General features: G+C 45.0%; 1 protein-coding gene and 1 pseudogene across 1 annotated transcript; both read left to right on the top strand.

Annotated features, from left to right (window-relative positions):
• The first annotated feature begins 1,405 nt into the window (after positions 1-1,405).
• Positions 1,406-10,518, top strand: LOC121564741 (serine/threonine-protein phosphatase 6 regulatory ankyrin repeat subunit A-like). Its single transcript, XM_045222240.1, has 5 exons — positions 1,406-1,532; positions 2,154-2,224; positions 2,352-2,552; positions 4,672-4,777; positions 10,427-10,518. The coding sequence occupies exons 1-5, from the start codon at positions 1,421-1,423 to the stop codon at positions 10,516-10,518; spliced, it is 582 nt and encodes a 193-aa protein (XP_045078175.1). The 5' UTR covers positions 1,406-1,420.
• On the top strand, positions 10,405-13,304 carry LOC121563907 (annotated as a pseudogene).
• The last annotated feature ends 488 nt before the right edge of the window (positions 13,305-13,792 follow it).

Raw genomic sequence — 13,792 nt, 5'->3', positions numbered from 1 at the left:
ATGTAGCAGCTGGGTTGCTGTATGCTTAGCCCCCTAGTTGCAGTATGTAGCCTAGTTGCAGTATGTAGCTAGTTGCAGTATGTAGCCTGGTTGCAGTATGCTACAGCCCCTGGTTGCTGTATGTAGCCTAGTTGCAGTATGTAGCTAGTTGCTGTATGTAGCCTAGTTGCTGTATGTAGCCTAGTTGCTTATGTAGAGGTGCTGTATGTGTAGCCTAGTTGCAGGAGTGTAGCCTTGTTGCAGGATGTAGCCTAGTTGCAGGATGTAGGCTAGTTGCAGAATGTAGCCTAGTTGCAGGATGTAGCCTAGTTGCAAAGGGATGTAGCCTAGTTGCTGGATGTAGCCTAGTTGCAGTACGTAGCCTAGTTACAGTGTAGCCTAGTTGCAGTACGCAGCCTAGTTGCAGGATGTAGCCTAGTTGCAGTACGTAGCCTAGTTGCAGGATGTAGCCTAGTTGCAGCACGTAGCCTAGTTGCAGGATGTAGCCTAGTTGCAGGACGTAGCCTAGTTGCAGGATGTAGCCTAGTTGCAGTACGTAGCCTAGTTGCAGTATGTAGCCTAGTTGCAGTACGTAGCCTAGTTGCAGGATGTAGCCTAGTTGCAGGATGTAGCCTAGTTACAGGATGTAGCCTAGTTGCAGTACGTAGCCTAGTTGCAGGATGTAGCCTAGTTGCAGGATGTAGCCTAGTTGCAGGATGTAGCCTAGTTGCAGGATGTAGCCTAGTTGCAGTACGTAGCCTAGTTGCAGTACGTAGCCTAGTTACAGGATGTAGCCTAGTTGCAGTACGTAGCCTAGTTGCAGGACGTAGCCTAGTTGCAGTACGTAGCCTAGTTGCAGTACGTAGCCTAGTTGCAGGACGTAGCCTAGTTGCAGTACGTAGCCTAGTTGCAGTACGTAGCCTAGTTGCAGGATGTAGCCTAGTTGCAGTACGTAGCCTAGTTGCAGGATGTAGCCTAGTTGCAGTACGTAGCCTAGTTGCAGGATGTAGCCTAGTTGCAGGACGTAGCCTAGTTGCAGGATGTAGCCTAGTTGCAGTACGTAGCCTAGTTGCAGGAAGTAGCCTAGTTGCAGTACGTAGCCCTAGTTGCAGTAAGTAGCCTAGTTGCAGTGCGTAGCCTAGTTGCAGTACGTAGCCTAGTTGCAGGAAGTAGCCTAGTTGCAGGATGTAGCCTAGTTGCAGGAAGTAGCCCTAGCTGCAGAGAAGTAGCCTAGTTGCAGGATGTAGCCTAGTTGCAGTACGTAGCCTAGTTGCAGTACGTAGCCTAGTTGCAGTACGTAGCCTAGTTGCAGTATGTAGCCTAGTTGCAGTATAGGCTAGTTAGAGCCATAAATATTCAGCTGCCAGCTGAATTATCCAAGCCATAAGAATGTATTGCTAAACTAGTACGAATGTATTCCTGTATACTAGCTGAATATGAAATGGCTATAACACTTCTTTGCTCTTCCCTACAGGACAATGAGAAGCGGACACTGTTGCATGCAGCTGCCTATCTAGGAGATGCAGAAATTCTAGAGCTTCTCATACTATCAGGTAAGGTTATCATTGATGAGATGGATTACGTCGGACTTTGACTTCTGTTTTGATGCTGGCTGTGTTTGAATGTGAATGTTTCCCTCATACTTATCCCCATTCAGATCTTATGTGCAGCTGATGTGTTTAAGAGGTCATTTTAATGAAGGCCGTTGACAGCTGAAACGTCCCTATTTTAACTTGATAAGTGAAGCATCCAGATTTTAACTGTGAGCGACAGTCAAACCTTTTCCTTCCGAATGCCCTCATGATTTTGTGTTGCACCTCGTCTCACGTTGGCTGGGCTCCTCCTACTCCTCTCCACTCAGTGACATTTTCTTTAGAGTGATGCTGTGTAATGAAAGTCCCCGTCCCGGTATAGCGCTCTACAAGAGGCTTTCTGCGCGTTCCAAATGGCACCCTATTCCCTATATAGTGCACTACTTTTGACCTGGGCCCTGGTCAGAAGTAGTGAGCTATAAAGGGAATAGGGTGTTGTTTTGGACACATCCTTTCTGTGCTCCAGCAATTTAAAGGATGTTGCCTCATCAACCCCAGTGGCCTAACTAACCCTATAGTCTCTGTCCCCTGTCGGTCTGTCCCCCTGTCGGTCTGTCCCCTGTTTTTCTGTCTGTGTCCCAGGAGCCAGAGTAAATGCCAAAGACAACAAGTGGCTCACTCCTCTGCACCGGGCCGTGGCTTCCTGCAGTGAGGTACGTGTACTAATACTGTCAGCCCTCACACACACTCCTGTGCATATGTGTTTGACTGTTAAGTGTGTTGTGATATTTAAATGCACTTTAAACAAAGTTGAACATGATTTGAACTGTGTTCCTGTAGGAGGCTGTCCAGGTGTTATTGAAACACTCTACTGACGTGAACGCCAGGGACAAGAACTGGCAAACGCCGCTCCACATCGCTGCGGCCAATAAGGCAGTCCGCTGTGCCGAGGCCCTGGTCCCTCTCCTTAGCAACGTGAACGTGTCAGACCGGGCCGGGCGCACGGCGCTGCACCATTCAGCCTTCAGTGGACACCAGGAGGTTAGCAATTAGCATGGACATGATTACACACTGTAGTCTACACTTTATACCTGTCCTATCCCCACGTTGAGCTTACTGTGCATCCGATTACTTACAATGGTTGTATGTAGGGCTGTGACGGTAATTGGATAACCGTGACATTGACGGTTTTGGATGAAGAACGCCATGAAAATAAAATAACCGTCAAAACCAAGTATGATTTTCTCTCCATAAAATGTTTTATCACCTTTTATTTTAATGTAGATATACTTTATCCATAGCGGGAGTGTTAACTCTTGATTATATGGTATTGTTTTGCTGACTTAGTTGGAGGAGATATAGACAGTTTAATAGATGGACTATCTTTTGATGCACCGCAATCACCAAATCTGCTCTATGCGCGAATAGGAGAGAATCTTTGAAGGTCAATTCAGGTTAATTGAAGAGGGGAGGGGGGGGGGGAGTGGGGACCGGGGGTAACTATAGCACCTCTAGATCTATAGCCTACAGGCTGGGGGTGAGTGGGTAGCCTCTGACCTCTGACCTTCACCTCTGATCTTTTTCATTGTTACAGTAGATCAGAGGAGTGAGGTGAAAAAGATGGCTCTCATTGCAAAAAAAAAACCCATAACAACCTGTTTGGGCACATTTCAGTTTCACACCTAACGACGATGGAGAACCAGATGAGTTGGACCAGCCTGTTTGCAGAATATGCGCAAAACCCATAGGCTACCTACTAAGAATTCCAGCACCACAAACGGGACACCGATAAGTGGCGAGCACTGCCAGACACTGGAACTGTTATAGAGAACGTGGGAAACCCGTTAAATAAATGCTCTGGAAATTTGACAGACTATACGAGTTACCGGGGAGAAAGTATTTGTCTCAAACAGCGGTCCCTACCTTGTTCAACAAGGTGAAGGGGGAGGTTCAGACAGAACTAAAGGACGTAGATTTGTTTATTTTTGCACTGAATAAGGACATGTGGTCAAGTGTAAATATGACTCCTTACATGAACCTAACAGTGCACTATCTGACGAAAGACTGGACACTGAAATCCAACTGTTTAGAAACAACCTAATTCCGGAATACCACACAGCCGACAAACTCTCCGAAGCCCTGCGTTCGGAATTCCTTGCCGAAAATCTAATGTCCTGTATCGCCACAGACAACGAAGCCAACATTGTGGCTGAAGTGAGGCAACTGAACTGGCCTTGGCTAAATTGCTTTGGCCACAATCTTCATCTCGCTGTCACCATCAATGTGAAGCTAGAGCACAGGCCGTGTTCTAGGCCTATGTAGAACTCTGGTGGGCACTTTTTAGCAGAGCTGGTGATTTAACAGAGGGACCTAGTAAGGCCCAGACCGAGCTGAACCTCCCAATTCACAACCTCATTCTTGTGAGAAATTAAGTTTTAATAACTAAGCTGTTGTTAACATATAGACTAATATGTTATAAATTGTGTTCTTACACTGGTACAGTAATGCCCTATGAGAGATGTACAACTGCGCATGTGCGAAAATAAAGAAAGGGCATTTTCCCGCGTTCTGGTTGAAACACCAACGATGAACATGTGTGTTTATTCCTCCGTTAAGTAAGCCGGTATTCCTGTCCTGAAGATGACAGCACCAACAGGTTATGGGCCCAGGAGGGAACATGGAAGCCGATGGAATAGATTATGTTTCGACGGAGATGAAAAAAACTACGAGTTATGGGAGACTAAGTTTTTGGGACACTTGCGTTTGCTAGGGCTAAAGGCCACCATATTGAGCGTGGATGAAGATGAAGAAGACGGAGAGAAAAATGAAGAAGCCTACGCCGAATTGATACAGGTTTTGGATGATAAAAGTATTTCCCTGATAATGAGAGAAGCAGCAGATAATGGGAGAAAAGCGTTGAAGATATTGAGGGAACATTATGCAGGTAAAGGGAAGCCACGTGTGATTAGCCTCTACACTGAGCTAACTTCTCTTCAGAAAGCCAGTGACGAAAGTGTTACGGATTATATCATTCGTGCTGAGACGGCTATTACAGCACTGAGGAATGCTGAAGAGACTTTAAGTGACGGGCTGTTGATTGCAATGATTCTGAAAGGTTTGCCCAAATCATTTAAGCCGTTTTGCCATCCACATAACTCAGAGTGACGAGCCGACAACTTATGGCAAGTTCAAAACCAAGTTGAGGAGCTATGAAAGCACCGAGAAGTTTAGCGCCATTTCCACTGACGACAACGTGATGAAGGCAAGTAACATTAAAGTTAGCTGGCCAAGAGGAAGAGATAAAGGGACCGAGATAACCTGCTTCAACTGTGGCCAGAAAGGGCACAAGGGCCGGGAATGTACTGTTACTGGAGAGCACAGAGAACGGAGACAGTGGTGTAGTTTTTGCAAGCGCTCCACTCATACTGACGCAAATTGCAGACGAAAAAGAAGAGACAATGTGAAACAAGCAACAGATGCTGAAGGCCACACATTTGCATTCAAAATAAGTGACTGTCAGGTTCGTGGACTGAAACATAAAGGGCTGATGGTTGATACGGGAGCAACGTCACATATAGTCACAGACATCGGGAAGTTTAAGGAGTTTGACGAGACTTTCAAACCGGAAAAACATTCAGTGGAGCTGGCTGACGGAACAAGAACGAATGGTGTCGCGGAGAGGAGAGGTGCAGCGGAGGTTTACCTGAGAGACAACACGGGTCGTCGGGTGAAAACAACGCTGACACAACACGGGTCGTCGTTTCCACAGGACATTTTCTCTGTTAAAGCAGCGACAGCCAACGGAGCTTCAGTCAACTTTCGACAGGGGTGTAACAAGCTCATCCACAAGAACGGTACCACTTTTGACATCGAGGAGTACGATAGACTTTACTATCTTAACACTTTAAGTAAAGAAAATGATGATGGATGTCATGGGTGCTATGATATTCACACATGGCACAAAATTCTTGGCCACTGTAATTTTGAGGATGTGTCAAAGTTAGAAAATGTGACAGAGAGAATGAAAATCACAGGTAAGATTGACAAATCTACCCTCAACTGTGAAATCTGCACACAGGGAAAATTTGTTCAGAGCAGAAACAGAGAGCCTGATGAAAAGGCAAAAGCAGCTCTTGAGCTTGTGCACACTGATTTGGCTGGCCCTATTGAGCCAGAGGCGAAAGATGGGTTCAGATATACTCTAGCATTTACGGATGATTATTCAGGGGCAGTTTTTGTGTATTTCCTAAAAGCAAAAAGTGATACTGTAAAAGCTACTGAGAAGTTTATTGCTGATGTGGCCCCTTATGGAAAAATAAAGTGTGTCAGGTCAGATAATGGCACAGAGTACACAGCCAAAGAGTTCCAGTCACTGCTCAGTAAGAATGCCATAAGACATGAAACTTCAGCCCCTTACTCACCCCATCAAAATGGGACCGCTGAGAGAAATTGGAGAACACTGTTTGAAATGGCAAGATGCATGCTACTTGAGAGCAACCTACCAAATAAATTGTGGACATATGCTGTAATGACTGCTGCAGTAATTCGCAATAGGTGTTACAATAAGCGTGTAGGACAGACTCCACACCACATGTTTACTGGGAGAAAGCGTGATCTTTCAAAGATGAAAGAATTTGGATCTGTTTGCTATGCATACAGACAGAACAAGAAAAAGTTGGACTCAAGATGTGAAAAGGGTATTTTTGTCGGGTATGATAAAAATAGTCCAGCATACCTAGTCTACTACCCAGACACTGGAAAAGTTCTTAAAAACAGATTAGTCAAGTTCGGTACAAAAGGTGTAGTCGAACGCCAAACTCAGACAGATTTGGAAATGAGTGATGATCTTCATGGGGAGAGATTTCAATCCCCCATGCCAAAAGCCAAGATGGCAGATCAAAATTCGAAGAGACACAAGATGTGCAAATCGAGACTTCAGATAGTCAGAGTCCACGCTATCCAGACAGAGAGAGGAAGAAGCCCCAGTACTTAAAAAGACTATGAGTGTAAAGTGAAGTGTGATGACCAGATACCACCTAGTGTTGACTACTGCTACAGAGTAATGTGCAATGCACCACAAACCTTCAAAGAAGCAATGATTTCACCAAAATCAGAGATTTGGGCTACTGCTATGAAGGAGGAGATGGATTCCCTTAGGGAAAATGATACATTCACATTGACCACACTGCCAGAGGGTAAAAATGCAGTGGGGGGCAGGTGGTTCTATGCGGTCAAAAACAATTCAGATGAGACTGAGACATACAAGGCAAGATATGTTGCAAAGGGATATAGTCAAGTGGCAGGAATAGACTATAAGGAGACTTTTTCTCCAACTGCAAATATGACATCAGTACGTTGTTTGATGCAGCTAGCAGCTCAGTATGACTTAGTTACATCAGATGGATGTCAAAACAGCATATCTACATGCTCCTATTGACTGTGAAGTGTACATGGAGCAACCAGAGGGTTTTGAAGTCAGGTCAGATACAGGTGAGCAACTAGTCTGCAAACTGAACAAGTCACTGTACGGCCTGAAACAGTCAGGAAGGAACTGGAACAAAATGTTGCAGGATCACCTTAGTGAAAATGGTTTTACACAGAACCCAGCTGATCACTGTGTTTACAACAAACAAACTGCAACAGAAAGGATCATTTTGATAATTTGGGTCGATGATCTAATTATCGCTGCTAGTGATAGTGACTCACTCACAAGTGTAAAAGAAATGTTAAGTGAAAAATTTAAGATGAAAGATCTTGGGAGGCTTAGACATTTCCTAGGCATCGATTTTACACAAAGTGAAGGGAAAATAAAGATGAGCCAAACAAGGTACATAACCAAGATACTGGAAAGGTTTGGTATGTCAGACTGTAAAACAAGGTCAACACCATGTGAACAAAAAAACAAACTTTGATGGTGATGGTGAACCTATTGATTCAAAAAGGTATCGTGAAGTGATAGGCAGCTTGATATATGTTATGACATGTACAAGACCGGATATCAGCTGGATTGTCAGCAAGCTGTCACAATACCTATCAGAACCAAAAGAGCAACACTGGATAACAGCTAAACATGTGTTGAGGTACTTGAAGGGGACAATGAATTAGGAGTTGTGTTACAAAAAGGGGGTGGAAAAACACAACCTCGTAGCATATAGTGATGCTGATTGGGCAGCAGATCAAAGTGACAGATGACGCATAACAGGGTATTGTTTTAGTTTAACTAAATGTGGACCTGTTATTTCACGGAGTTCTAAGAAGCAGCCAACAGTAGCTTTATCTACATGTGAAGCAGAGTACATGGCACTGGCTGCTACTACACAAGAAAGTTTGTACCTTGTACAGTTATTGGGCCAGATGGATAGTGAGTGCCAATATGCACCAGTAACAATCTTTGAAGATAACCAAGGTGCAATTGCTCTGTCAAAGAACCCAGTATGTCGTCAGAGATGTAAACATGTTGACATCAGATATCATTTCATTCGATCTGCTCTCAGTGATGGCAAAATAAGTATTGAATATTGTCCAACGGCAGACATGGTTGCAGATGTTTTGACTAAACCTGTAACGAAGTTCAAAAATGAAAAATTCTTGGGTTATATGTTTGGAATGTAAACTGACATTTGTGAGATGTATAACTGTAAGCTAAATGTGTTGATAGTTAGGTTGAATACGACTTGTACAGTATAAGGGCAAGTGGGGGTGTTAACATATAGACTAATATGTTATAAATTGTGTTCTTACACTGGTACAGTTATGCCCTATGAGAGATGTACAACTGCGCATGTGCGAAAATAAAGAAAGGGCATTTTCCCGCGTTCTGGTTGAAACACCAAAGATGAACATGTGTGTTTATTCCTCCGTTAAGTAAGCCGGTATTCCTGTCCTGAAGATGACAGCACCAACAGCTGTAATAACCATTTATAGGCTATTCAATGTTAGAAGAATAAGATATGCAAAATTATTGTTCATGAATAATTGTAATTCAGATGCCCTAGCAAATAAACAAACAAAATAGGCTAGTTTCCTTGAATCACTTAATGTTGCATTACCATAGGCCCATTGTTTTATTTAGCCAATCATACTCTAATTAAACCACTGATTATAATGAGAATATAGAACATATTCTGGGAATCCTACATGTTACGTGTGTATACTATACCAGAAAGCATGATCATTAGCTTCTTCTGGATTGTTTTAAATCGCGTAGCCTGTCGGAAGGCAGCGGGTGCGGCGAATAGGCTTCCAAATAGATGACTGTTGAGTTGTGAATGTCAGTGAAAGAGAGGCTCAACCAGGCATATCGCAATTTTTCAAAATACAATGGAGGGAAAACAGTTTGGAAAGCAATTGGCTTATTGCTTCAAAGAGAAGAAGATGAAAATACTAATGTCTTTTTAATGATCAAAATCCTCAACTTAATTGAGGGAACAGTATTATTGGCATCGGCTATATCCCCGGTGAGTGTGCATATTCACTGTCTTTATCACTGGGTCAGTGCCACTTGAAAGTCGTGTTGAAAAAGATTCTGCTAATCTCTCTAGTCATATAAAGTGTAGTAGAATTGCGTGATTTTAAGATAATAAAAGGCCACATTTATCCAGTGAAAAGAAACCTACTCCACCACGCGCGCTGCATTGAACAGCCTTTTTTTTGCGAACAGTGATTGAGTTATATTATTAGCCTAAATTATGACTATCCAATTTACTAATCACATTAGGAATAGTCAGCTATTTTACATAAGTTTGCAAATGTGATGATGCATGGAATGCTTGATATTTTTTCATGGTGAAAATGAGCTTCCCCAAACTTGAGAGCAAGACTGGCCTAAACGCGCTAAGGTTTTCCTTTGCTAATGTCCGTCCCGCCCCCTGTCAGCTGTCAGTTTTGTCGATGACCACGTACATAAGACACGCCAATCACCGACACCTGAAGTTCCATGACCATCACAGCCCTAGTTGTATGCTTGAGTTTGTTCAGAGGAGGCTTTGAATAAAATCCGATCTGAGTGTGAAATGCCTTACTGAAGGTAAATGGAAGCTCCTCTTGTGCCCGGCTCAGCCTTATACAGTTTAAGGTACTTTACCGTATCCATTTCAGTAAGGCTAGATTGTCCAAATTCTACCCAAATATTGATGGTACATGTGACAGGTGTAAAAGCTCCTTGGCGGACTTGACCCACATGTTCTGGTCCTGTCCCCATCTGGCAGATTAGTTGTCCACTATTTAAAACCCTTTTTGAAGCATTTGATATAAAGTTGCAGCCTAGTGCAGAAATTGCTATTTTTGGAGGACCAAACAACAATCCTTCTCTGACCAATAGTAGAGTGTTTGTTTCTAAATCTCACGCTTGACAGGGACCTTCGATGTTGATGCTGGGCGGGAGAAAAATGGGCACCCGATTTGAGAGACACTGGTCTACTTTAGGGGTCTAGGACTATTTCTGTTCAGGCATACCACTGGTCTACTATAGGGATATTGATTATATAGAGTGTGATTTCTGTTCAGGCGTACACACTGGTCTAAAGGACATTGATTATATTAGGAGTGTATTATTGCTGAGGATACTGGGGAGGGTAAGCTGATCCTAGATCAGTGCACAGGGGGACTTCTATCCAGAGCCAGGTACACAGCTAGCAGGTGACAGGCTTCGAGGGCCTCAGCCTCAAAATGTTTTATTATCTGCTGTGTTAACATCATGAGGATGTCATCTACCAATACCAATGTTCTAGAAATCTGTCTGTTCATGTGAAGTTAATAGTCGTCCAGCAATCAGCTCATATCCTCTCTGTTTAGCCTCCTCTAGCTACCAACGGTCAATCATCTCACATTCTTATATCCTCTCTGTTTATCCTCCTCTAGCTACCAACGGTCAATCATCTCACATTCTTATATCCTCTCTGTTTATCCTCCTCTAGCTACCAACGGTCATTCGGAGTGTTTGCGTTTGCTGATTGGAAATGCTGACCTCCAGAGTGCAGTGGACGTTCAAGACGGGAATGGACAGTAAGTCAATTGGGTTTTGGATACAATTCCTGAAATAAAGAGATTTTGACACTAGGTCTACGTCCCAAATGGCACCCTATGCCCTACTTGGTGCACTACTTTAAACCAGAACCCTATGGGCTCAGGTCAAAAGTAGTGTACCATATAGGGAATAGGTTGCCATTTGGGACTCAGCCTGGTTATTACCAGTTTGTAATATGACCTTGTTGTCTTGTGTATCAGAACCCCTCTGATGCTGTCGGTGCTGAGCGGACACACAGACTGTTTGTACTCACTGCTCAACAAGGGAGCCAGCGTAGAAGCCAAAGACAAGTGGGGCAGAACAGCGCTACACAGAGGGGTGAGGAGGAGAGCTGGCTGTATACGCTCACACACAGAAAGAGACGGGGAGGCTCAAATATACATATTATCTTCAGAAAAGTAGTTGTCCATGGGTAGTGGTGTATTCATCCCTGTAGGGGGACCTGCCTCCAGACATCATTTGTAATAATTGATGATTCATTATTATATCATTGATTATTAGTTATTTCAAATCCATTCTTGTCTCCCCGCCCTTCCTCCCAGGCGGTGACGGGTCATGAGGAGTGTGTGGAGGCCCTGCTGCAGCACAGCGCCAGCTTCCTGGTTCGGGACTGTAAGGGGCGGACCCCTGTCCACCTGGCGGCGGCATCCGGACACATCGGGGTGCTGGGGGGGCTCCTACACGCCGCCCAGTCAGTGGAGACCCTCCCCGTCATCACAGACAACCAGGGCTACACGCCACTACACTGGGCCTGCTACAACGGTACGTACTGGACTAACGGAACACTAGATCTTTTCTGATTTTCTCTCTTCAGCACCGTAAACATGTCCCTGAATTAGGCAGGCCATACAACGGTACGTACTGACTAACTGGACTGTAGCTCTGTTCTCTCCTCCATGAAGTGTACACTCATTCACTCCCTCTTGTGGCTTGAAAAGCATTCGATTGGTGTGGACGGAGCCATGTGGGGGAATGAACAAGACTACAACAGAATTAGGGGTTATGACTCTCAGTGGAGGACCTTACACTGAAACAGGACTTTGTCAGGGATTGACATAGCATATGTTGTAGCTAAAACATCTTTTGTGACTTCACCATTGTCAGATGTGTAGCTTTCTCTGAGAGTATTGTTGTGGTCTGCAGCGACGTCATCTTTTTCCTGTATGAATCAATCTTCCACTAGGCCATGACACGTATGTAGAGGTGCTGCTGGAACAGGAGGTTTTCCACAAGACCGAGGGCAACTTGTTCAGCCCCCTCAACTGTGCTGTGATCAATGACAACGAGGGGGCTGCAGAGATGCTGATTGACACTCTGGGGCCGGCCATTGTCAACGCCACTTACACCAAGAACCGGTAACTACAGCACATGACAAAGTCCTTTTCTTCTGGAGAATAATGTTGTCTTGGGAATAAAATGACCTCTGGGGTTGGATGAGGGATTGTAGATTACTTCTAATACATCTATTAGTGATTTTATATTTCTATGGTATAAACAGGGTTAATTGAACAAACTTGTTTATAACAGTCCTACATGATGTCGGTGAAATAAGTTTCCTCTCTCTCCAGGACCCCCCTGCATGCGGCGGCTTTCACGGACCACGTGGAGTGTCTTCAGCTGCTGCTAGGCCACAACGCCCAGGTCAACTCCCCCGATGCCTCCGGGAAGACCTCCCTCATGATGGCTGCTGAGAACGGACAAACCAACGCTGTCGGTACGCAGCCCCCTCTCCTCCGCTTTGCCTCGCCCAGCCGGCTTAAGTTCAACATGTCTGTTTTACATTTTAATAAGTCGCTTCATTTCCTAATTGAGTTTCTTTATGTTTCTCTGTCTGTGTCAGAGCTGTTGGTGAGCAGTGCCAAAGCAGAGCTCACCCTGCAGGATGCAGTCAAGAACACTGCTCTTCATCTGGCCTGCAGTAAGGTGAGCATCCCCACATGAAGATGACGTTCATCTGAACAGTTGGCTCTCTCTGGTTTAAATTTTGGTCTGACATGTTTGACTCTGGTTTTTAAAGGGGCATGAAACCAGTGCTTTGTTGATATTGGAGAAGATTACAGACAGGAACCTCATCAACTCGACTAACGCAGCCTTACAGACGTACGTATGGTTCAGCTGTATTAATTGGGCCAGAAGAATTGGTCCTCTGTAGCTCAGCTGGTAGAGCACGGCGCTTGTAACGCCAAGGTAGTGGGTTCGATCCCCGGGACCACCCATACACAAAAAAAATTGTGACCCTCTGCTGTTCTGTTTGAACCCCTCAGGTTACACGCCTGCCTTGGCCTGCGCCCCCAACAAAGATGTGGCGGACTGCCTGGCGCTGATCCTGGCCACCATGATGCCCGTGTCCCCCTGCAACCCGGCGCCCAGCCTGTCCTTCAGTGCCATTAACCACTACACCACCAGCCCCTCCAAGAGTGTGACCTTCGACAGCCTGCCCGTGCTGCGCAGCGAGCACAGCTCCTACTGCAGCTTCAACAACATCGGCCACCGCGAACACGATGGAGGCTTCTACAAGGATGAGGAACTCAACGACTCAGACTCAGAGACGTACTGAGGGGGGTGGTGGTCGCTGCCCAGGAGGGGAGCCAAGGGCAGGCGGATGGACAGTGAAGTGGGGCAGAGGCCACAAACAAATCCACACATACACACCGTGTCTTAAATCACCACAGCCAGCTTTGGGAGGGCACGAGCCGAGACAGTCCGCACAGGAGCCTTAAGAGTCCCGCAGATGGAGAGAGAGAAATGGAGGGAGGGAGGGAGGGGGGAGGCACAACAGGCTGGCTGGCCACACTCATCCTCTCGTACCACCAGGTGTCCTTCCAGCAGATACTGGACTTCAGAGGAACTGCTGCTGCTATACCCCACCTTTACCTTTACCCACAAAGGTCCTAAACGGTAGAAACTGTCCAGCCAACAGACAGACGGACACCTTATGACGGCAATAACCTGTAGTCCAAGGGGATAGTAGCACTTCACTGAGTGAAAAACAGACATGGACCAAAAGATGTGGAAGAAGCCTTTTCAAAACCTGCTTTGACAGTAGAAATGGGATTGAGCGTTTTGGGCTGAGAAAAAACATAAGGAGTGATGTTTCATTTAAGTTTTATGAGAGTGATGGTCATGTTTATCCGCACACTAAGACAGTCAGAACGCACCTAGCCTCTTGTCTGTAATCCATGTGGGAGGAGGGGAAATCATTTATTTTTTATGAACAAACATTTTAATAAAATCATTCATGTCTTAAGCTCCTGAC

The sequence above is a fragment of the Coregonus clupeaformis genome, chromosome 8, assembly GCF_020615455.1.
Source record: "Coregonus clupeaformis isolate EN_2021a chromosome 8, ASM2061545v1, whole genome shotgun sequence".
Classification (NCBI taxonomy): Eukaryota; Metazoa; Chordata; class Actinopteri; order Salmoniformes; family Salmonidae; genus Coregonus; species Coregonus clupeaformis.
This window is presented reverse-complemented; position numbering and strand designations above follow the sequence as displayed.